Genomic DNA, 23918 nt, shown 5'->3' on the forward strand with positions numbered 1-23918 from the left:
CCCTTAAGTTAAGACGAGCCTAGGGATGACTTTCGGGGTTGGTGGCCCTAACCAGGCGAACTTCCGGGTAGAAAGGGCCATCGACTGCCAGAACGCGACGCAGGAGTAATCTGGACGCCACTCCGCAAGTCGGGGGTCCGAGATCACGGCGTCGCGCGTCAGCAGGATACATCGTTCCCAGGCGACGAGACGCCTTCGGAGCACCGCTAGGCCTCCCGCGGGCCCAAGACTCGGTGACCAGAACTCTATTTTTTGCATCCGGGGCTAAACCCCGGATGGGAAGAACCCGCAGGACCATTCAGGACTCGCTACGCAGCGACTCCCCAGACGGAGGGGGGCGTGGCTGTCACGGAGCCACCGGAAACGCATTCTTCCTTTTCCGGTTGGGGCCAGTTCACAGCCCGCGACCCCAAGATGGCGAGTCGGAAAGTGGTCTCGGGGCGCTAGAGGGACCTGGCTGGTGACTGACCTGCCAAGGCCCCCGCGCTCCCGGCGTCTTGGCGCGCTGCTCGCGGGGCCTTGCGCTTTCCCGACATCGCCCCCGGGAGCGCGGGAACCCGGACCCTCCTTCCTCCCCGCGGGGGCGGGAGGCGTGGCGACTTCATAGCCGAGCCCAGAAAGAGGGAAGTGGCGTCCACGGAAGCCAGAGCTGGGTAGAGGTAATCTAATTTTCCTTCTGGGTTTGGTCAGGAGGGCCCCCGAGAGATGCCGGCCACACGCGCCAGCTGCGTGGCGGCTGAGCGGGGGTGCGGGCGCGCAGCCTTTTCCTTTTCGCGGTGGCGTCGCTGCCGGGCGGCGGTTCGACCCGAGAGCCGGCGGGACCTGTTCTCAGCGAGGCCGGCACTCAGTCTCCTACAGCCACATGTAACCTCCGGAAGCAACCTCTTTGTACCCTGTGTGCAGATATAACCCAGGGCTGCTTCTGAAGCACGCTCAGAGGCTGCCGGTGTGCTGAGTGCACGCGGGCGCCCTCGCGGTCGGTCCAGCCTTCGGGGCCCCCATGTAGGTGTAGATGGGGGATGGGGCGTAAGACCTACCAATGAGCCCAGCGAAACTTGCCCGTTTCCGCTGGCTTATGAGCGTATCACTGGAGAAAGGGTCGTTTCAGCTTCCAAGACATTAGTTTTGGCCGACAAAAACAGGAAGTGTCCCTGTACCTTCTGAGCCTGGACAGGCAGCAAGGAACCAGCCAAATTATTTCTTTGAATACCGGTGGCATCCTTGAAAGAACTTTGTTGTTGTTTCTGCTGGATCACCTCCGAGAAAATCAGACTCTCAAGGCCATCCTCAGCCTTGCTTAAAGATCTCTATGACCCTGAGGAAGTGTAAAGTCAAGAGAAGGCTTACGTTTACAAGGACCCTTACTGTCTCTGAAGAACCTTAATCGTCACCGTTTCTCCTTTGCTTTTTTAAAGTTTGACGTTTAGGTATCTTGTAAGCAAAGCCAACTGTCAGTTTTTCCAGTAAAGTAAGCAAAAATTTTCAGACACATGTACAAAGCCGCTCAGTGCCCTTTATAAGTCTTCCCCAAAAAACCAATGTTGACGCCATCTGGTTGCTTAGTGGGGGGATGCTTGCTGAGAGGAATAAGGTTACTTTTTCTCTAATTACTTCTTTTCTGATCTGGCCGCCTCAGTTTCCTTTCCAATATTAATATGATGGAAAAGAGAATATCAGATGTTCCATGAAGCAAAGGCATCAGTCTCCATAATAGGATGAAGGGGCAGAGAAGTTGTTTTCCCCCTGACTAAAGACAAAAAACTGGGGTGATCTATTACAATTTAGAGAAAGTCAAATATGCCACATTTGTAAAGGTGGGACAGGAAGCACACAGATTAAGTATTGGATAATATCAAAGCTTGTTTTAGTGAATGGGTGCCAGTTTTTTCACCCATCAACCTTAAAAAAAAAAGAAAAAGTGATCAACTGACTTTTGTCTTCCTTGAGCTGTTCTTTGTTTCAAAGTTGGGTAACAAAGGAAAGGGGAAAAACAGGTCCAGAAGTAGTCTTGAGTCATCCTGAGTGGCAGTTGATTTTAAAGGCGAGGCTGGACAGGAACTTTTCTGTTCTTTCTTCTCTGATAACTGTAAATAGCAAGTAAATATGTGTCATGTGGCTTTCTTCTTGACGTGTACTTTTTTTTTTCTGCCCTCCCTCAGTGACCTTGGGGAGAAGATCCACTCATTGGTTTTGTACCAAGCCTGACAAGGCCTCAGTTGTCAAAGGTGGCACCAGGAGGATGTCACACATAGGAGTAAAACTATTCCTAGAGCAAATGATGATGAGACATCTGAAGGTGAATGCATGCTCGTACCCACACGTGGAGGCTTTGTGGGGGACTAAGGGGTCTGTGAAAGAGAGTTCCAGTCAGAGTAAGAAATCCAGCCCACAGATGGACAGTCTTGGTCCTGAGAGCGCTCGCCAGCACTTCCGGAGCTTCTATTATCATGAAGCACCTGGACCGCTTGAGGCTGTCAGCCAACTGCAGGAATTATGCCATCAGTGGCTGAGGCCAGAGATCCACTCAAAAGAGCAGATCTTGGAATTGCTGGTGCTAGAGCAGTTCCTGACCATTCTGCCCAGGGATATCCAGAACTGGGTGCAGAAGTATCATCCACAGAGCATCAAAGAGGCTGTGGCCCTGGTGGACCGTTTTCAGAAAGAACCTGGTGGAATAAGTAATGAGGTGAGCAGAAAGATTCCTTACGTGTACACCGAAATAGGGTAAAGGTCCGGGGCGGGGGCTGCTAATTAGAGAATGGGATGGATTAGGTCACTCTTCTGTTGTTGCTTTAGAACAGCTAAGTGCGATCTGAAATCACAGATTGGCAGTGACAGTCAGCCTCCAAGTTTCAGAGTTCCTGGGAGTCTTTCCTGGCCTTCGAGAAAAGAAATACATTTTGCCCTCTTCAGGGCCAGGGTGAATTGAGGGTGGTCGGCCTGGGCTAGCATGGCCGAGGAGACAGGACTTAGCAACAGAGAAATAAAAGGCAAGAAAGACTTGGGGAAGGAGAAAAAAACCTGAAAGCGTGGACAGCACTTAGAGATCAAAGGCAAGAGAAGGTAGCAACCAAAGTATAAATCAAACATCTCTGGGGAGACTGCAAAGGAAGAGAAGAGATAGAAAGAAAAAAGGGAAACAGGGATACGGAAAGAAGAAAAGTGCCAACAGAAAAGTGGAGAGAGGGGCTTCCCAGGTGGCGCAGTGGTTGAGAGTCCAGGGGACACGGGTTCGTGCCCCGGTCTGGGAGGATCCCACATGCCGTGGAGCGGCTGGGTCCGTGAGCCATGGCCTCTGAGCCTGCACGTCCGGAGCCTGTGCTCCACAACGGGAGAGGCCACAACGGTGAGAGGCCCGCGTACTGCAAAAAAAAAAAAAAAAAAAAAAAAGGAAAAAGAAAAAAAGAAAAAAGAAAAGTGGAGAGAAAGTGCTGAGGGGCGGTGCCCTCTGTGGTGGGAACACACATCTCAGGGCCAGGAGGAAAGAGCCCTGTGGCCTCCCTTAGTGCTTGGCCTTGCTGGTGAGTGGGGAACCAAGGTCTGTCCTTGGGAGATGGAAGCACACTTCCTTTCCTCGAGAGTCCACCTTGAGGAACACAGGCGTCTTATTACAACTGAAGCATATGGAGGAAGGTTAGAGTCCCAACTCTTCCCCATTTTTTCCCTCCGCTGCATCCCCTTTCTCCATGAAATCGTTCCCTGGACATGGGAGGATTGGAAAATCTGACTGATAGGAAAACCTTTTTTCTTTGCGTCCTTATTTTTTTGGAGAAAACTAGAAGATACAAATCCACTAGGTCAAGGATCCAAGTCTAGAAAGCAAGAGAGTGGAGGCAGCGAGAGGACAGGCGGCCTCCCCCCACCCCCGCTCGTGGCCTGAGCTGTGGCCCTCTGTGGAGGGGCGGAGGCCGGCAGCAGTCACAGCTTCTCTCGTTTTATCCTAATCTTCCCAGATCACATGTATAGTTCCTTGTGAGGAAACCATGGTGCAGTATCTCTTTATTTTAAACAATGACATCCTTTAACATTACACACTCCCCAAACCTGGGCTCTAGTCTTGTTTGTTCCTCCACCACCACCCCAAAGCCAAAAATTCTTTGCTAATGAGGATGGGGATTATTTCTAGGTCACAGCCCATGAGCTGGGAAAGGAGGCATTGCTCTTGGGAGGAACAGCAGTGGCCCCAGGCTTTAAGTGGAAGCCAGCAGAGCCCCAACCAATGGGTGTGTTCCAGAAAGAATGTTGGAATACATACTGGGTACTGCAAGAACAGCTGGGCTGGAATACTCATAAAGAAACCCAGCCTTTATATGGAAGAGGTGAGGAGCTTCATAATAATTCTCTTCTCCTGGGAGCTGTGATAGTAATTGGTTCAGCTAGAATGTCACGGGAGTTTTCCAGCTGCCCAACCCTGCTGACACTTAGGATGTCTCTCTGGTGGGAGTACAGTAGGCCAGTGGTGGGTGAAGGTGAGCGTCATTCTGTGTTACAGAAACATCCAAACCACAGAACCCTGCTATTTACAATGTGGACCTTGCTCCTTAGAAATCTGAGAGGAGAGAGGAAGATAGAGCAGGGACAGGCGGGGTCATGTCACCCTTACAAGTTAGAGGAGAAATTGGGATCAGAAATGGGCTGTCATTGGCAGAATGGGAAGAGAATTGTATACCAGGAAAAAAGTAATAAATCTCCCACATTTCCTACCGTACACTGGAGGACCTGAGGCTTTCATTTTCAAACACCTCTAATTCTTGCCCAGCTCAGCAAACAATTTATTTTATGAGAGGAAAAACATAATGGATTTCCTTTTATTTCATGAGATCTGTGGAAAGAGTCAACTGGGAACCGATTCTACGGAGTGGTGGATATTTGGTTCTTGTTTGCAAGGAGAAGGCCACTTCTAGCACAGCACACCACACGCGCGCACACGCACACACACACACACACGAAGGTGAGCCATCTTTACCAAAGGAGTCCTATATTGTAGAAATTGGCTCAGGGTATTCATAAATAGAAAAGAGAATTTTTTTTCTGGCTTTTTTCCCCCCACAACTGTGCCTGCTCAACAGATTCTAGCCTTTTCTGAGCAGAAAAGCACCCCAAGCTGGAAGATGGCATCTGAGCTCATCCTGCCTGAGTCCCAGGTGAGCTGTACTTTCCAGCTTTTCCGGGCAGCCTGAACGTGGCCGTGTCTGCTTTTCTCTGCTACCCATGACCCGGCAGGTGCTCTGAGGTGCCCTAGCCCCAGGTGTTCTCTAGGCAACTAGGCTGGGCCCTGTGGGAATTGGGCACCTCCCAAGCTGTGTACTGATGTCTTTGGTGTCTTCCTTTTCTGCCATCTCACTTCTTTTCCCTTAAATATTATACTCTTAACGTCTTCAGTGACTGGCCTCCCGTGTCATTTGGAATGAGTGATAGGACGGCTTCTGTCGTGGCAAGTACTGAACTACAACTTACTCTCTTCTTTAGAGTCTGTTGACATTTGAAGATGTGGCCTTGTTTTTTACCGAGGAAGAATGGCAACTACTGGACCCTGCTCAGAAGATCCTCTACAATAATGTAATGCAGGACAACTATGAGACTGTCACCTCTCTAGGTAAAGATTCTTCCTTTCCTTTGTGTAGAACTTGGGTAATCTGTCCCATCCTCAGTTCATGAAAAATGAACTCCTGTGAGAAAGTCCCAGTGTTCCAGTGGCAGGTTGGTCCTCAGCTTGATGGTGTGGGGAAAAGGAAAGGCATATCCAGACCACCCGGAGAGCTTTTTATGAATACACATCTCACTTCTTTATTCTAGGTAGAGTTCTTGATCTCTCATACTCCTTCCCCGCCCTGCACACCCACTCTTCCCATATCTTTTCCATGTCAGTAGCGGGCACCACGACTTACCCAGTTGCTCAGGCCCAAAACCTCTCAGTTATCCTTTATTCTGGTCTTTTTGTTATACCCCCCAGCCGATCCGTCAGCAAGTGCCCTGAGCTCTGTCTTCAAAATAGGTCCTGCAATGCCGTTAATCAACTATACTCCAATATAAGATAAAAAAGTTTTTAACAAAAGGTGCTGAATACAACCACATCTCAACCTCTTCTGCTCTCACCATCTGGTCTAAGCCACCTCATCTCCAAGCAGGTCTGCTGGAATACCACTGGACTCCCCGCCCCTTCTACGTCATTTCCATCTGTCCTCCTTATAGGTTTAGTTCTTCGCTTCCCATTGCATATCCACCTACAACCACAGTAGAGTATAAAGAAGATGTGGAATCTAAGATTCTGCCCATTTAAATGTTGGGAGTAAATAAAAGTATAAAAGAGTCATTCACTTTTCCTGAAAATAGTCTGGAATTAAGATGGCAGTCCATGACCTCAGAGTTTTATTCTCAGAACATTATCGTTGCACCCTAAATTTAAAGCGATCTGTTTAGCACAAGGGCAAGAACCATAGACCCGAGGTCCCCAAGAGTTCAAGGACAGTCTTAGAGAGTCTCCTTGAGGTAAGTGTATACATAGGAAGAGGAGAAGATTCCTTGATAGGAACCTTTATAGGAGCTTAACATTTTTAAGATTTTGTTCCTGTATTTTTTTAATTAAACTTTTAATTGAGTTAATTGTAGATTCATATGCATATTTAAAATGTAATACAAAGAGAACCCGTGTACACTTTACCCATTTTCCCTCAATGATAACTTTTGCAAAAGTATATAATATCACAACCAGGATATTAATACTGATATAGTCCACTGACCTTATTCATGTTTCCGTTTTTCCTTGTATGTGTGTGTATTTAGTTCTATAAAGTTTTATCACATGTGGAGGTTTGTGTATTCACCACATTCAAGATACTGGACAGTTACATAACCACAAGGAGCCCTCCTGTTGCCCTTCTATAACCACACACAGTTCCCTCCCACATCCCACCCCATCATCAACCTATGCCAACCACTGATCTGTTCTACAGTTTTTAAATGTTGCCATTTCAAAAATGTTACATGAATAGAGTCATGCAGTATGTAGCTTTGAGGGATTAACTTTTCTCATTCAGAGTAAGTCCCTGGAAATTCATCTTAGCTATTGAGTGTATCAGTAGTTGAGATGAACTGCTGAGAAGCATTCCATGATATTGATATATCACAATTTGTTTAACTCTTCACCCATCGAAAGGTATTTTTGCTGTCTTCAGTTTTTGGCTATTGCGAATAAAGCTGCCGTGAACATTCACGTACAGGATTTTGTGTAGAGATAAGTTTTCGTTTCTCTGGGATAAATGCCTTTAAGGGTGCAATTGCTGGTTCATATGGTAATTACATGTTTAATGCCAAACTGTTTTTCAAAGTGGCTGTACCATTTTACATTCTCAGTCAGCAATGGATGTGATCCAGTTTCTCCACATTCTTGCCGTTGTTTACTAGTATCACCATTTTTAAAAAAATACTTTTTTTGCCTTTCTGCTAAGTATGTAGTGTTATCTCATTGTGGTTTGGATTTGCATTTCCCTAATAGCTAATGATGTTTTGTAGCTTTTCATGTGCTTATTTGATATCCCTATGTTATCTTCAGTGAAATGGCTTTTACCCATATTTTAATTAAGTTGTTTTTTAACTGTTGAGTTTTGAGAGTTCTTTATAGATTCTAGATTCTAGTGCTTTCTTGGATATGTGGTTTGCAAGGAGTTTCCCCAAGGCTGTGTATTTTTCTTTTTATCCTCTTCCCATGGGCTTCCACAGAGTAAAAGTTTTGAATTGTGATAACCAATTTTTTTTTCCTTTTACAGATTGTATTTTTGTTATCAAGGCTAGCAGTCTGACTAGCTATAGATCCCTAAAATTTTCTATGTTATTCCTAAAAGTTCTATAATTTTACATTTAAGTCCATGATTCTTATTGAGTTGATTATTATATAAGGTATGAAGTTTACGTTGAAGTTCATTTTTTTGCCTATGGAGGTCCAATTGCTTCAGCCTCGTTTGTTGAAGAGACTGGCCTTCCTCCACTGAATTGCTTTTGCACTTTTGTCAAAGATCAGTTAGGCATATTTGTGTACATCTATTTTGTTCCATCGAGCTATGTATCTATCCTTCTGCCAATATTGCACTGTCTTGATTACAGTAGCTATACAAATTAGGAAGCCTTAATATCTTATCAGGTAGAGTGATTCTTTCCACTTTATTCTTTTGTCAAGATAAAATTTTATTTTAGCTATTCTAGGGCCTGTTCCTTTCCATGTACATTTTAGAATAAGCTTATCTATGTCTACAATAAACTTTGTTGGAATTTTGCTAGAAATTACATTAAATCTATATATTAATTTGAGGGGGAGTGATATCTTTACTATGTTGATGTTTCTAATCAATGAACACAGTATGTCTATTTATTCGGGTCTTCTTTGACTTCTTTCAGCAGCTTTTTGTAATTTTCAGTGTACAGATCTTCTGCATGTTTGTTACGTGTATGTAGAAGCTAATTTTCATTGGAGCAATTGTAAATGATATTGTTTTAAATTTGGTTTCTGCATGTTCATTGCTTTTGTATAGGTGAGCCACTAATTTTCTTTTGTTCTTTTATCCTATGACCCTACTGAACTGACTTATTAGTTCTAAGAAGTTTTTTGGTAGATTTCTTGGGATTTTTACACATAGACAGTCACATGATCTGCAATGCCTTTTATTTCTTTTTCTTACTTTGTTGCAGTAGTGCCAACTTCTGGTGCTTTGTTAAATAAGAGTGGTGAGAGCCGACTTCTTGCCTTATTCCCAATTTTATCATAAAAGTTTAAGTCTTTCACTATTACCTATGATGTTAGTACAGGTTTTTTTGTTGATACTCTTATCAAGTCGATATAATTCCTTATTTTCTGAGTGTTTTTTATTGTGAATGGATGTGAGGATGGTCAAATACTTTTCTGTGTCAGTTAATGGGATTATGATCTTTCAAAGCTTGTTGATAAGGTGGGTTATGTTGATTGATTTCAAATGTTGAACCAGCTTTGCATACCTGCAGTAAATCCTACTTGATCATGGTATATAATTCTTACTTATTGTTACATTCAGTTTGCCAGTATTTTGTTGAGGACTGTTGTATTTAAGTTCATGGCAGATGTTAGTCTGTAGTTTTCTTTTTTAGTACTGTCTTTGTATGATTTTGCTATCAGGGTAATTACTGGCCTTATAAAATGATTTGGGTAGTATTTCTTCCTCTTCTCTTTTCTGGAAGAGATTATGTAAAAGTGGTCTTAATTCTATAAATATTTGGTAGAATTCTCCAGTAACACTATATGAACCTGGAGATGTCTTTTTTAGCAGCTTTTAAATTATGAATTCAATTTCTCTAATGGTCAGAGTGCTATTCAGATTATCTATTTCATATTGGTTGAATTATGGTAGTTTGTGGATTTTGAGAAATTGGCCCATTTTTCCTAACTTTTAAAATTCATGAGCATAAGTTGTTTATAGTATTCCCTTATTATCTTTTTTTTGTGTGTGTGTGGTACGTGGGCCTCTCTCACCGTTGTGGCCTCTCCCGCTGTGGAGCACAGGCTCCGGACGCGCAGGCTCAGCGGCCATGGCTCATGGGCCCAGCCACTCCGCGGCATGTGGGATCCTCCCGGACCGGGGCACGAACCCGTGTCCCCTGCATCGGCAGGTTGACTCTCAACCACTGCGCCACCAGGGAAGCCCCTTATTATCTTTTTAATTGCTGCAGAATGTGTAGAGATATATGCAATTTCCTTCTTGACACTGATGGTTTGTGTCTTCTCTCCTTTTATTTTTGTCAGTGTTGATATAGGTTTATCAATTTTATTTTCTTTAAGAATAAACTTTTTGTTTGATTGTGATTTCTTCTGTGCTCTTTATTATTCCTTTCTTCCACTTTTTTAGACTTTATTTTGCTTTTTTTCTAGTTTCTTGAGTTAGTAACTTAGATTATTTATTTGAGGACTTTCCTCTTTTTTATTGTAAGCATTTAGGGCTATACATTTTCCTCTGAGCATTCCCTTAGCTCCATTCCACATATTTTGATATATTTTAATTTCATTTTCATTTAACTATGTATTTTTAAATTACCCTTGAGACTTTCTCTTTGAATCATGGATTATTTAGAAGTATACTGTTTCATTTCCATATAGTTTTAGATTTTTCTGTTTTCTTTCTGGTTTTGATTTCTAGTCTGATTCCATTTTTGTCAGATTGCCTTTTCTCACTCGAGCTTTGGGGTTTTGTTTTGGTTCTAGGTGTGATGTGTTATTTTTTTTTATTGCAACCTGATCATTTTGTCTATTATGTTAGGAGAGTCTGGGTCCTATTTAAATATTTTATTTTAATGGGCAGTCACTCTGTTTTAATTTAGCACATAGGTTCTTTCCTACTTTTGTGGAGTATGTGTCTAGTGACAGTTTAATTTTCAGAGCCTTTATAGTGTTATTTTAGACTCCTTGGTTTATATGGTACTGCTAGGGTTCCCTTGCATCCCCGCTGGTGCTGCCTGATGGTGAGGAAGATATTTACCTAGGCCAGAGTGTCTCTCAGTGGGAATCTCTGACCTGTAGGGATGAAGAGGCTTCCTGGGCCCGGCCACTTGTGGCTAGGTCCCTCTTGCTAGTTCTGCATGCCTAATTTGGTGTCTCCTCACTGGGGTTCTAGTGTTGTCAGAAGGTTTCCCATTCAGATTTGGGAAGGAATAAGCCTATCCAGGTAGCCTTCTGTTGCTAGGTTGAGGTTTGGAAAACACTAGATCTGGTTTGCCTTCTTTTTTGGGTGTGGGGATGTAAGACACCTGCTGTGTTACTCTTGTAGTTCTGGGGTCCCAAACCATTTTGCCTTCTTTTTGCCACTTTTTAGAATTCTCTGTTCATTGTGTCTTGCATTCTTGAATGGGTTTGTTGTTGTGCCTAGCAAGGAGGATCAGGGAGAAATGGGTCTATGCCATTTTGTCCAGATTGGACCAGAAATCACTTGTTCTTGTATTTTTTAAAAGCTATCATCATTGATTTTTCTTTTCATTCCTATAGTTTTCTTGTTCTGGGATCAGATGTCTGATTCTTCTGTTTATTCCAACAGGGTTAAAGCTCAAAAATGACACTGGAAATGGCCAACCTATATCTCTTTCTACATTAGAAATACAAGCATCAGGATGCAAAGTATTAAGAAAGGCCAGAATGAAAGTTGCCCAGAAAACAACGGGCAAAGAAAATCATGGTGGTACACACAGGGTACGGAAACGGCATCGAGCTTTTCCAGGGAAGAAAAGAAAGAAACTTACAACTTGCACACAAGAGCTTCCAAAACGTATGGATCTTCATGGGAAAGGCCATGCAGGAGAGAAACCTTTTAAATGTCAGGAATGTGGGAAAAGCTTCAGGGTTAGCTCTGACCTAATTAAGCACCAGAGAATTCACACTGAAGAGAAACCCTATAAATGTCAACAATGTGATAAGAGGTTTAGGTGGAGTTCAGATCTTAATAAGCACTTACTGGCACACCAAGGAATAAAACCATATAGATGCTCATGGTGTGGGAAAAGCTTCAGTCATAACACAAATCTACACACCCACCTAAGAATTCACACAGGAGAAAAACCCTTTAAATGTTATGAATGTGGAAAAAGATTCATTCAGAACTCCCACCTTATTAAACACCAGAGAACCCACACAGGTGAGCAGCCTTATACTTGTAGCATATGCAGGAGAAATTTTAGCAGGCGGTCAAGCCTTCTTAGACACCAGAAACTCCACAGGAGAAGGGAATAGTGTCCATTGTCTCCAGTCTGAGGAAAGTCAGCAGCTAGAGCTTGACCCTAGAGGTGATAAAAGAATACAAAATGATGAGGCACCCAGTGATAGGAACCTATCATCAACAAAATTTGGGAGGGGCACATGTTATGTTTCACAAAAAGGAATCTAAACTCTCTTTTATTCAGCATTGTATCCTCAGTGCCTAACACAAGACTGATCCATAATGCGTTCTTTATAAATAAAAGAGTGAAATAGTTCTCATATATCTAAAGTTACCCATCTATTTCTAACTATCTGTATCTGTCTGGTTACTCAGCTTCCCCACCCTCCGTGATCTAAATTCTTCAGGTATCAGGTGCTCAGCAAATATGTGATGGCCATGAGTCCTACTCCCATTCTTTCTCAGGAGAGACAGAAAATAAGAGTATTCAGGTCCTCTGAAGGGAGCTCAGAGAGAATTACTAAGTTTGAGGCAGTTTCTGTGGCTACTATTCTGTCTACATGAACAACCAAGCCAGGGTTCAGGGAACTTCATTCTGGAATAGGAAGAGAGGGTTCAGTGTTTGCCCTGGGAGAAGTACCCCCATTCTAGTTGCCTCTCTCCTGAGCACCCACTACTGCTGCAGTGTTTTCTGTCAAGGAATTCCAAGCAGTAAGCAGAGGCCTGAATGCCAACACAGAACTAGGGACCCTGGAAGCACTTGATATCTTTCTTCCTGCTGATCCTCTCAACACTGATGTATTTAGAATGAAATGATGAAGGAGGTAATCGGGACCCTCATCCAGGTATCTGTAGAAGGCAGAGGGCGGTGTTGAATGGCCTTTTTTTGACTTTCACTGTGTGGACTGGAAGGCTTTCAAGTTGATGCTACCCTGCTCCAGGACCTAACAGGAGGCCCATTTTTATGGCTGTTCAGCCACAGCCGCATACACATGGATGCTTTGCAGGAAGGTCTGGAGATTTTGCAAACTGATTTACTAGAGTGGTAAGGAGAACCACGTGGCCTCATGGCCTCGTAGCCTCGGTGAACATTGGTTGTGAGGAGGGAGTGTCCAGTCAGAGCAGGGTGAGGCCTGTGACTTAGAGTGATGGCTCAGTGAGAGCCGGGTCAGACAGAAACTGGTTTGTTCATGTTGGTGGTTCTTCTTCCTTCCCCATTGGCCTCAGGATGCGCAGTTGGCCCTCTATATCCACAGGTTCCACGTGCACAGATTCAGCCAACCACGGATCAAAAAAATTCCAGAAACTTAGGAAAGGTAAAACATGAATTCGCTGCATGCTGGCAACTATGTACATAGCATTTACATTGTACTAGGTATTGTAAGTAATCTAGAGGTGATTTAAAGTATATGGGAAGATGTGTGTAGGTTATATGTAAATACTGTGCCATTTTACATAAGGGACTTAAGCATCCTCAGATTTTGGTAGCTGCAGGGGGTCCTAGAACCAATCCCCTGTGGGAGAGACAACTGTATCTCCTGAGAAGACAATGTGATGTCAAGGGTTTTGTGGTACGCGGGCCTCTCACTGTTGTGGCCTCTCCCTTTGCGGAGCACAGGCTCCGGATGTGCAGGCCCAGCGGCCATGGCTCACGGGCCCAGCCACTCCACAGCATGTGGGATCTTCCTGGACCGGGGCACGAACCCGTGTCCCCTCCACCGGCAGGTGCACTCTCAACCACTGTGCCACCAGGGAAGCCCAAGCTTTAAACATCAGACAAAATTCCATTGTTTCCATATTACCCAGAGATGACCAACGTTCACTTTTTTAGAATAGGTGTCTTCAGATAATTTTTCTTTTTTTTCTGTTTTTTTTTTTTTTTTGGCTATACTGCACGGCGTGCGGGATCTTAGTTCCCCAACCAGGGGTGGAACCTGGGCCCCAACAGTGAGAGCACGGAGTCGTAAACACTGGACCACCAGGGAATTCCCCAGATAATTTTTTCATGAAGAGTCCTTTCTAAGCTTGCTTACATGTTTATAAAATGGAGATAGTGATTCCTTCCTATCAGAGCTGCTGTGAGAATTAAAAGAGACTGGTGAGCATGCCTAACACTGACTGGTTACAGAAGATGGTCCATAAACATTTGGAATATTCTATGTTCATGGTCTGTAAACATTTGGAACATCTTTTATCTAGTTGTTTTAAAAAATCGACTCTGTCTACTTATTCAGCTTTTAAGCATCCTTACTGAGTTTTCCATCATTTCCAGCTGTTTTTTTTATAAATTTATTTATTTATTTTTGGCTGTGTTGGATCGTTTCTGTGCAAGGGCTTTCTCCAGTTGAGGTGAGTGGGGGCCACTCTTCATCGCGGTACGCGGGCCTCTCACTGCTGCGGCCTCTCCTGTTGCGGAGCACAGGCTCCAGACGCGCAGCCTCAGTAGTTGTGGTGCACGGGCCTAGCCGCTCCGAGGCATGTGGGATCTCCCCGGATCGGGGCTCGAACCCGTGTCCCCTGCATTGGCAGGCAGATTCTTAACCAATGCACCACCAGGGAAGCCCCTCCAGCTGTTTTTAAAGCTGGCTCATGATGGTCAGAAGGGTAGCCTTCTGGTGTGACATTCCTTTCTAGAGATGCTCCTCTCTAGTCAGTGGTAAACAATAAGCTAATGTCCCCATTCAGCTAGATACACTGCTAATGTGTAACAACCACAATATATTAGATTCCTTCAACTTGAGATGCTTGAAAAAGGAGGGCAAGTGATGGCTAGGGGTGGAATTTTTGTGGACAGTATTTACACTATTAGGTGTATCCTCAAACTCATGAGAGGTGACTGTAGAACGGCCACTAAAAAGAATGAAAGAGTTAATCTCACAGGAGGAAGTGACCTGGAAGGAAAGGAGCCCATTATACTGCAAAAGGCCTGGAGAAGGACTTCCCCACCATCCCTTCCAGATCTCTCTGGGATTGTGCCCTTGGAACTAAGGGGAAGTTCAGCTTCCTGCAGAGGGTGCACTCTGTGTGAATCCATGTTTGGTAGCACCCTAGATAGCTGGTATCATGCTGCCACACAAAGGACATTTATTTGTGTAGCTTTTTTTTTTTTTAGCCGCGACACGTGGCTTGCAGGATCTTAATTCCCTGACCAGGGATCGAACCTGCACCCCCCTGCAGTGGAAGCACGGAGTCCTAACAACTGGACCGCCAGGGAATTCCCTGTTTAGCATTTAGAAAGAAGAGATGGACTCAAAAGTTGAAGGAAGTACCGCGTGGATGGAGCCCGCAGTTACTGCCCCTTCATGAGATTCAGCAAAGCTCCTGAAAATGGGTCAGCAAAAGGGCACTCTGTTTTCCCAACACTGCCATCCCCAGTTACAACGCCTTTTAGCTTTAGAGCTCATCTTCCAGGTCCTCATCTATGCTGACCTTCCCAGGAGAAGTCAGAAGCAGGGAACATGGGTCCTATTTTAGAGAGAAATTTTTTTTAAGGCAAGTGGCAGGAAGACCTTTAGATGGGAATGGGCAGAAACAGGAAAAGAATCGAGGATTCCTGGTTCCAAGTTCAGATACTCCACCACCCTTTGAACACAGGGGCTCCAGGAAAAATGGACATTTTTGTCCCAGCTGTTGTGGCACAGGATGTAGAAGTTGGGGCTCCTAGCTGACTCATTAGTACCTCTTCTTCCCTTTCAACCCTCTGCCACAGCCTCGCAGGGGCTCCTTGCTCATGCATCCTGACCAGTCACATCAGCCCTCATCATCTCAGACAAAGGAGAGACGTGGGCACTAAGGAAAGAAATGGCAGGAGGGAATGGAGGGGAGATGTCATTCTGCTTCATACTCACCTGCCACGTCCCCAGCGTGTGGCTGAAAGACGAGAACTCTGATGCTCTTCTGAGGACACAACAGGAAGACATCACACAAAAGCCCCGGGGGCTGGAGACTCAGGCCAGATATTCACTCGGGACAGAATGGAGAGGCAGAACACTCCAACTTCAGATCCCACAGGCGGAGACGGCACTGAGGAGACGAAAGCTGACCTGAGCCAGGTGTGAGGGGTGTGGGCTCCTATCCCCACCCCTGTGCTCCGGCCCTCAGCAAGTGAGGGACATCAGGGAAAAGATGGGCTGAGCAAAGAGGATGAGAAAGGAGCCGGGAGAGCAGAGGCCAGTGGTCCTCTTGCGCTCTGATCGGTCTGCATTTGTGATGCCTGAGGTTGGGAGGCAAGGGGTCGGGGAGCAGGGGGCCCCTGCCCGCTGTGGCCAAGACGCCAGGGTGTGTCCGCGTGTCCAGGCCAGATGTGTCCAGCCGTGTGCAGGGCCTGGCTCTTCAGCTTCTCCCTCCCAGAAAACAGCGAGGTGACTGCTACTCAAGAGCCTGTGTGTGGGGGGGTCCCTTCCAGCCCTTCCCCCACCCCAGCGGCCTCTTTCTCCTTCACTGTCTGGCTCCCTCGGCCATGGCCACTGCCAATATTGAGTGTAAACTGTCCCACTGTTCCCAGAGGAACGGCCACGGTGACTGAGAACGGGCAGGCAGGGCGGGGGAGAGAAGAAGAAAAAAGGAATCATGGTCTCATCTTTGTCAGGAGACTTAAATGCTCTCCTTGCTACCTTCTCTCTGTGTTCTTTGAAAATCATTAAATGTTAGGTTGTCGGTCACGTAAAGGAGGGGACTCCCTGCCAAAGTCTATCCCAGGCTCGGCAGCCGGACACAGTCGCTTCTAAGCCCTTCCATTCCCGTGGCCGTCTTTACCTCTCTTCCCTCCCTCTGTGCCCCCTGCTTCTTACTACCATCGTGGTGCCAGGCAAGGGACGCAGCTGTGGACAAAGTGACAGGGAGTCAGGGAAGCCCTCCCGAGGGTCAACAATCATGAGCGTATGAGGGGGAGAGGGTGGGAGGCGAGGTGAGAGGAGTGGTGGTGAGCACCCTTCACCCTCAGATCTGGACAACCCCGGGGAAGGAGGGAGGGAGGTGGCCAGGCCAGCTTCCGGAGGGAGCTCTGCTCCAGGCTTGGGATTTAGGGGGGAAGTGGAGAGGAAGAGCCAGGAAACACCAAGAAACATTTCCCTCGTCCCTCCTTAGGCTCTGGTATGGCCGTGTGCGACTTGGGGTGACAAGAAGGAACTGACTCCGACCCAAGGGCTGCAGATACCTCGGAGGAACTCGAGTTCGGTAGCAGATCTCATGGCTGAGAACATTCTCTCTTCAGGTAGTACCCATATATCTGCCATCCCCAGGCGTCCCTTGGGGAGGCTCTCAGCTTCCCTAAAGGGTGTTATTCTGTGTTTTCTTCTTCACCTCGTGCCCCATTCACTGGAGTGTCAGTGCCTTATTTTTGGGGCATTCCCCTTGTTGGAGCTGGTGCAGGATCTCACATAGAGTAGAGGTAGTATGGGCGTAAGCTGTCTGCAGATTTTTGTGTGTGAGAGAAATAAACCTAAAGGGATAAATGTAACCCCCTGCCAAGACTGAAAAATAATCATCTCAACTCTATACATTGTTTGCTTTTAAAATCCTTGCTACAACAGGTAAGCGGGAATGTGAGCTGAGAAAAATACAGCAGCATAGGGCAGTCTATATGGATTATACTCTGCTTTGTCCAGTCCCCACTCCCACAGATCCTGACACAGTGGGTGAAACCTTCCTGAAAATTCTCAAGAATGGAGAAAATTCTCAAGTCTTCAGGCTCAGTGGACATAGGCCTACCCAGGACCAGGCTGCTAATGGTCCTTGTGCAAAGACTCTCCTCCTCCCCTGCCAAAGGGATCCAAAGCCTTTCCAGCCCCTCTGGGAGCTGGGCGTACCCACGGGATAGATCAGCAGACAAAAAAACATTGGGGTGGCCAAAAAGTTCGTTCGGGTTTTTCGTAGCATCCTATCCCGAACGAACTTTTGGGCCAACCCAATATATCAATATCTTTCCTTCAGTGGTCTTTGACCAACCTAGGAAGCAAGGCTTCCTCACCTGGGGTCCATGGATGACTTCAAAGGGCCTTCAAAGTTTTGCGTATGTGGGCAATTGTCCAAGAAGCTAGCCCGTACCTTTTTGGGGTTATCAAAAGTCTTCGTGACCCCCAAGCATTTAGGCACAGTTACAGCTGCAGTTACTTAAAGCTGTATCCCCGACTCCCTCAAGTCTTGTAGTGCATTAGGGCTGAAAGAGCCCTTGGAGAAGCCGTGGAGACCATGCCCCTGGTTTTACAGAAGAGGCAACTGGAGCTTAGGGGGTTTCCTTTCCAGGACCTTGAGGCAGAGCGGGGATTGGAATAGAGTCTCCCAAGCCCCAGGCCTGGAGACTAAGGTCCCTCTTTCTACACATCACAGTACCTTCACCTCCTGGCAGTGGCATCTCAGGAAATGTTATCACTCTCAAATTGTGCTCTCTCGGCTGTCTCCCAGGGGCTAAGAATTCCTTTTTAGCGATGGTCTGTTCTGTTCTAGGAGGGCTCCAAACTCAGGATAACCACTCAGGCAGGGATTCCACTCCTGAGCTCGTTAAGAAAGGGCTTCCCTGTTAACGGGATACTGTGTCCTTCAAAAGTACTTCTTGTCCCTGTACACAGGCTATGACCAGATAATCATCCCCAATCTTACACCCGAAGGGGTCTGGGACTTGGGGGAGAGTCACAGGAAAAGCTGGACAAGAGGGGCATGTTCTTGGAGAGGCAGGCTCTCCTCCAAATACCCCCTCCTCATTTCTTGTTCTTTTTTTTTTTTTTTTTTTTGGCTGTGCCACGCGGCATGTGGGATCTTAGCTCCCTGACCAGGGATCGAACCCGTGCCCCCTGCAATGGAAGTGTGGAGTGTTAACCACTGGACTGCCAGGGAAGTCCCCCACTTCCTCGTTTCTGTACTACATATTCATTAATTGTCCTCCAGCACCATGGTCACCAAGTCACTCTTCCACTCAATTTTCAACAGTTCCCATATCATTTAAGTCCCACTCCCTGCTTTGGCTCAGTAGATCACATGGCTTCACATGATCGCCAGCCCTCTCTCCTCTCTCCCAGCTCAAATATTGTTGCTGCTGAACCAGGCTGTTAGTCTGTCTTCAATTATTCTTTGCGTTTAGCCCCCAGTGTTGCCTCCTGGCCTGTCCAAATCCCTCTTTCAACATCGCATCCCCCCTTCCTCCTTCTACCTCCGCCCCAAACTCACTCCATACTGACTGTCCTTTCCACTAGAACAGTATTTAAAACCCAGATTTTGCTAAAACACTGATTGCTGGGCATCACCCCCAGAGTTTATACTCCAGTTAGCCGGGGGTAGGGCCAGAAAACTGGCATTTCCAGCAAGTTCCCCCGTAATGCTCATGTGCCAGCAACCCCACTTTGAGAACCTCTGCCTTAGAACCTGTCTCATGTACTTTCTCCTGAGGGCAGAGGTTGTCTTAGAAGCTTAGTAACTCTATCAGAGGCTGGCCCAAGGCTGCATAGCAATCGAAACTCCCTGAACATATGGGTCTGACCACTTTAGGGTTAAATGTGATCTTAATCTGCGCTTTATTTTATTTTTTTATAAATTTATTTATTTTTATTTATTTATTTTTGGCTGTGTTGGGTCTTCGTTGCTGTGCATGGGCTTTCTCTAGTTGCAGCGAGCGAGGGCTACTCTTCGTTGTGGTGTGCGGGCTTCTCACTGTGGTGGCTTCTCTTGTTGCGGAGCACAGGCTCTAGGCGCACGGCCTTCAGTAGTTGTCATGCGTGGGCCCAGTAGTTGTTATGCACGGGCTTAGTTGCTCTGTGGCCTGTGGGATCTTCCTGGACCAGGGCTCAAACCTGTGTCCCCTGCATTGGCAGGCGGATTCTTAACCACTGAGCCACCAGGGAAGCCCTGTATTTTTTTTTTTTTGGTGGTATGCGGGCCTCTCACTGTTGGGGCCTCTCCCGTTGCAGAGCACAGCCTCCGGACGCACAGGCTCAGTGGCCATGGCTCACGGGCCCAGCCGCTCAATGGCATGTGGGATCTTCCCGGACTGGGGCACGAACCCACGTCCCCTGCATCGGCAGGCGGACTCTCAACCACTGTGCCACCAGGGAAGCCCAAGCCCTGTATTTTTTAAAGTTATTTTCTAAGTGTTTACCCTGGGGACTACACTTGACATATTAAACTTTTAACAATCTAGTTTGAATTAATAATCACCTAGTCTCAATAGTATACAAAAGCTTTGCTCCTATACAGCTCAGTCCCCACTCTTGTAGTTATTATTACAAGTTAAATTTCTGTTTATTGTTTTCATTAACATAGATTTGTAAGTATTGTTTTATGTGTTTGCATCTTAAATAATGTAGGAGAAACAGAGGTATTACAAACCGTAAATATGATAAAAGTGGATTTTATATTTACCTGTATTGTTATCTTTACCACTGTTCTTTATTTCTTCATATGACTTACATTTACTGCCTAGTATCCTTTCATTTCAGCTGGAAGAATTAACTTTAGCATTTCTTCTAGGGCAGGTCTACTAGTGATGACTTTTCTCAGCTTTTTTTAAATATGGGGATGTCTTAATTTCTCTTTCCATTTTGAAGCACAGTTTTGCCAGATATAGAATTCTTGGTTGAGAGATTGACAGATTTTTTTTTCTGTCAGCACTTTAAATATGTTATCCCATTACCTTCTGGTCTCCATGGTTTCTTCTGAGAAATTGACTGCTAATCTTATTGAAGGTTCCTTTTACTTGATGAGTCACTTCTTTCTTGCTGCTTTCAAGATTCTCTCTTTATCTTTGTCCTTTTACAGCCACTGTGTCACCATGAGAGAGTTCTGAGTTGGGTGAAAAAAAGCTTGCACCTTGTATCTGTCCTCAGGGAAACCCTAGACAGGTCAAAATAGACAAATACAATTCCTTGTGAACAAGGTCTACTCTGTTCCTCCAGAACAAGATACCTACATCAGGAATGAGGGCTACTGTCTTCAAGACTATCACCATGGAGGGGAGGGGAAGGGGGCAAGGCTCAGTTAAAACACCACAAAGCCCTCCTGTTGAAGGCTTCTTTTTGTTGATTCAGCATTCATTTGGTTGCTTCAAACCTTTATTTCCTAGAGTCTGACCAAGTTAGTTCTGACAGTGTTTGCTCATTTTGGTGTTTCTGTGGAAGGACAGGCCCTTCAAATTCCCCACTGTACTACTTTTGTTGATGTCACTTCTCTGTATTCTACCTATCTATTCTTGCCTGTTTATTTTTTTCCATTATAGCCCTTAACATATTAATCATAGCCATTTTTAATTCCCTGTTTGACCATTCTAAACTCTGTGCCATATCTGAATGTTGTTCTGATGTTTGCTTTGTCTCTTCAGACTCTGAATATTATTTCCTTCTAACATGGATTGTAATTCTTTGTTGAAAGCTGTAATGATATATTAGATAACAGGAACTAAGGTAAATAGGCCTTTAGAGTGAGGTTTTATGTTAATCTGCCTAGGAGTTGGGCTTTGTTTAGTGCTTGCTCTAGCTGTAAGTGTCAGATGCATCAATTTCCTCTAGCATCCTTATTTTTATCTCCCTTGTTGGCTTGGTTGTCCCTAAAAACTCCTTCTTAGAGTCTGGACCTTCCAGCCTTTTCCACTGCAGTGTAACAGTATAATAATCCCCTGTTATTATACTAGAGCCTGTTACTGTGGTGTCATTATGTGGGGGGAAGCGAAGTATTATGTTATCAATCACCAGATCCTATGGATTCTGCTTCCTTATTTTTTCCTTATCTCTTTTCCCTCTTCATCTGCTGTAGCACTATTTTAATTCAGGCTTTCACTCTATTTTCTGTCTAGATTAAGGTAGTGGACCTTATCTTAATCAGAACTCCGTGCTTTCAGTCTAAGAAATCAGACTGTGCATATTAGTGCACAGAAATCAACCACCTTGTTTTCAATGGCTGCAGTGTAGTCCATGGAATGAACTCACCGTGACTCATTCAGACAGGCCCCTATCGAGAGACATTGTATTAATCCCAATTTATAACTCGCTGGCAAGAGGGACAGGCAGGTTCCAGGAGGAGGGCAGGAATGAAAAAAGAGAAAGTGAACACAGTCTAGTTTTTTTCATTGAAGAAAGTAAACAAGAAAAAGCGTCTTGAAGGGTAGAATTCTTACTAATGTTTTGTTGAAAGAGATAACACAGAGAGATCCTCTAACTTGGTGTTTCTAATAATGGACCATAGGAGCTGCTCTGGCAGAAGGATGGACTAAGCTTAGAGCCACCCCTACCAGCTTCCTGCAGATAGACTTCAGGTAATCTATGAAACCTAAGAGAGAGATAGGAAGTTATTGGTGCATGTGCTTTTTCACTAAGGAAATCCATAATCCCCATGGCCCATAATTTTCATTTGATTTTAACAAGGAACACTGATATGCTAAAGTTTAAGGATCTATTATCTAGGGGTTCAAGGGGCATATTTTGAAAACCAATACTCTAGTCCAAATTTCTACCCATTTATAAATTAGAAGGCTTATAATGCTTGCATTTGGGTTGAATGGCTTATTTCGTTCATAGCTCTTGCTGTAATTGGAAATTACTGTTTCTTTATGTATGGTGTGTGACCCCCCCTCCCCCTAGCCTGTGTGTTAAGCTCACTGGAGCAGGGATCTTGCCTATCATGTTCACTGTTAAACTCATGGAACGTACAACTGGCAGTGTGAGGGGTACATAGGAGACTTTCAATAAGTATTTGAGGTAAACGTGAATGAATAAAGGGCATTATCAAGAAAGTGAAAGAGCAACCCACAGAATGAGAGAATATATTTGCAAATCATATATCTATTAATAGAAGCAAGGGTCTAGTATTCATAGCATTATTATTTGACGAGACTGGGATGTTCCCTGGAAGGTTCCATTTGCAAACCTGATTTTATTTGTCCTGACTTGGAGTTAACCCAGGGTGAAAAGCCTTTCCTGAGGCCATTTGTCAAAAAGAAAGTTACTGGCAATTGGCTAATTTTATGGCTGCCTGAGGCTATGGTACACTTAAGAAGGCTGATGCTTTTGCTCTGCCTGATCCTGAGTTTCTGTGTAAGCAAGAATTGAGACTAAAGTAGACTTGTAAACTGTCTACATGTGCATTGAAGGTATGACCTAACATGAACACAAAACCCCTTAACAAAAGTTGGGAGACTCATTGATTCAAGATATTTAATAAAATCTATTTCCAGTTGTTGGTTCACCACAAAGGTAACTGAGTAGAAACTTCAGTGACCGTAAGTGACAAAGAATACAAACAGTAAAAATTCATTCAGGAAAGTCACTAAACAAACAGCAACAACAAAAACTAAAAAACAAACAAACTCCCAACAACAACAAACCTGGAAGAAGGGGAAAATGTGACTTCCAGAGTTGGCACATTATAGTATTTGAAATGTATAATTTAAACAAAATGATCGAGGCATGCAAAGAAGCAGAAATGTATAACCAATACAGAGGAGAGCAAAGCAGTTTGTGGGAACTGTCCCTGACAAGGCCCAGATGTTGCCTTACTAGATAAAGCCTTTCAAGAGCTGTATTGAATGTGTCCAAAGGTATAAAGGAAAACATGCTTAAAAATGAAAGGAAAGTAGGGGAACAATGTCTCACCAAACAGAGAATATTAATGAAGATGGGGAAATTATAAAAAAAAAAGTACCGAGTGAAAATTCTGAAGTTGAACAATACAGTATTGGAAATGAAAAGTCCCTAGAGAATCTCAAAAGCAGATTTTTGCAGGCTGAAGAGAGAATCAGCAAGTGTGAAGACAACCGAATGGAGACTATCCGTTTGAGGATTGGAAAGAAGAAAGGATGAAGAAAAATGAATAGACCCTCAGAGCACAGCAGAAATGATGCTTTATGAATTCCAAGGTGAGGTCATGTAAGACCATGGAGTGTCCATTTTATTTTTCACTAGGTATACAGTGGAGAGATTTTGTGCCTCAATTAAAGAGTCTGTGGCTACATTAACTTAATGCCTGTTCTTAATCTGTGTGTTTATATTTACTTTGGAGGTAGAACCACACTGTTTTGATTACTGTAGCTTCGTAGTAAGTTCTGAAATCAGAGAGTGTGAGCCCTCCAACTTTTCTTCTTTTCAAGATTGTTTTGGCTATTCAGGGTCCCTTGAGATTCTATAGGAATCTTAGGATGACTTTTTCTATTTCTGCCAAAAAAATGTATTTAGGGTTTTGATAGGGAGCACCTTGAACGTGTAGATCACTTTGGGGAGTATTGACATCTGAACAATATTAAGTCATCCAGCCCATTTACATGGAATGTTTTTCCATTTA

At 44.7% G+C, this 23918-nt stretch overlaps 1 protein-coding gene across 7 annotated transcripts in view; it reads left to right on the forward strand.

The window, feature by feature from the left end:
- The first annotated feature begins 393 nt into the window (after positions 1–393).
- Positions 394–23918, forward strand: part of ZNF75D (zinc finger protein 75D) — a 35927-nt gene continuing 12402 nt past the window's right edge. For 2 of the 7 annotated variants that reach the window (XM_082610627.1, XM_082610628.1), the window contains exons 1-5: positions 394–659; positions 2160–2686; positions 5470–5596; positions 11049–15715; positions 16749–16875. In XM_082610627.1, coding sequence (XP_082466753.1) covers positions 2240–2686; positions 5470–5596; positions 11049–11737 — 1263 coding nt within the window. In that variant the 5' untranslated portion in view covers positions 394–659; positions 2160–2239 and the 3' untranslated portion in view covers positions 11738–15715; positions 16749–16875. Of the gene's footprint in view, positions 660–2159; positions 2687–4126; positions 4343–5069; positions 5145–5469; positions 5597–11048; positions 15716–16748; positions 16876–23362; positions 23497–23918 lie in introns of all 7 variants that reach the window. The other 5 variants (XM_082610630.1, XM_082610625.1, XM_082610626.1 and 2 more) reach the window with 5 other exon arrangements.

The sequence above is a fragment of the Mesoplodon mirus genome (assembly GCF_964341445.2).
Source record: "Mesoplodon mirus genome assembly, chromosome: X".
NCBI lineage: Eukaryota > Metazoa > Chordata > Mammalia > Artiodactyla > Ziphiidae > Mesoplodon > Mesoplodon mirus.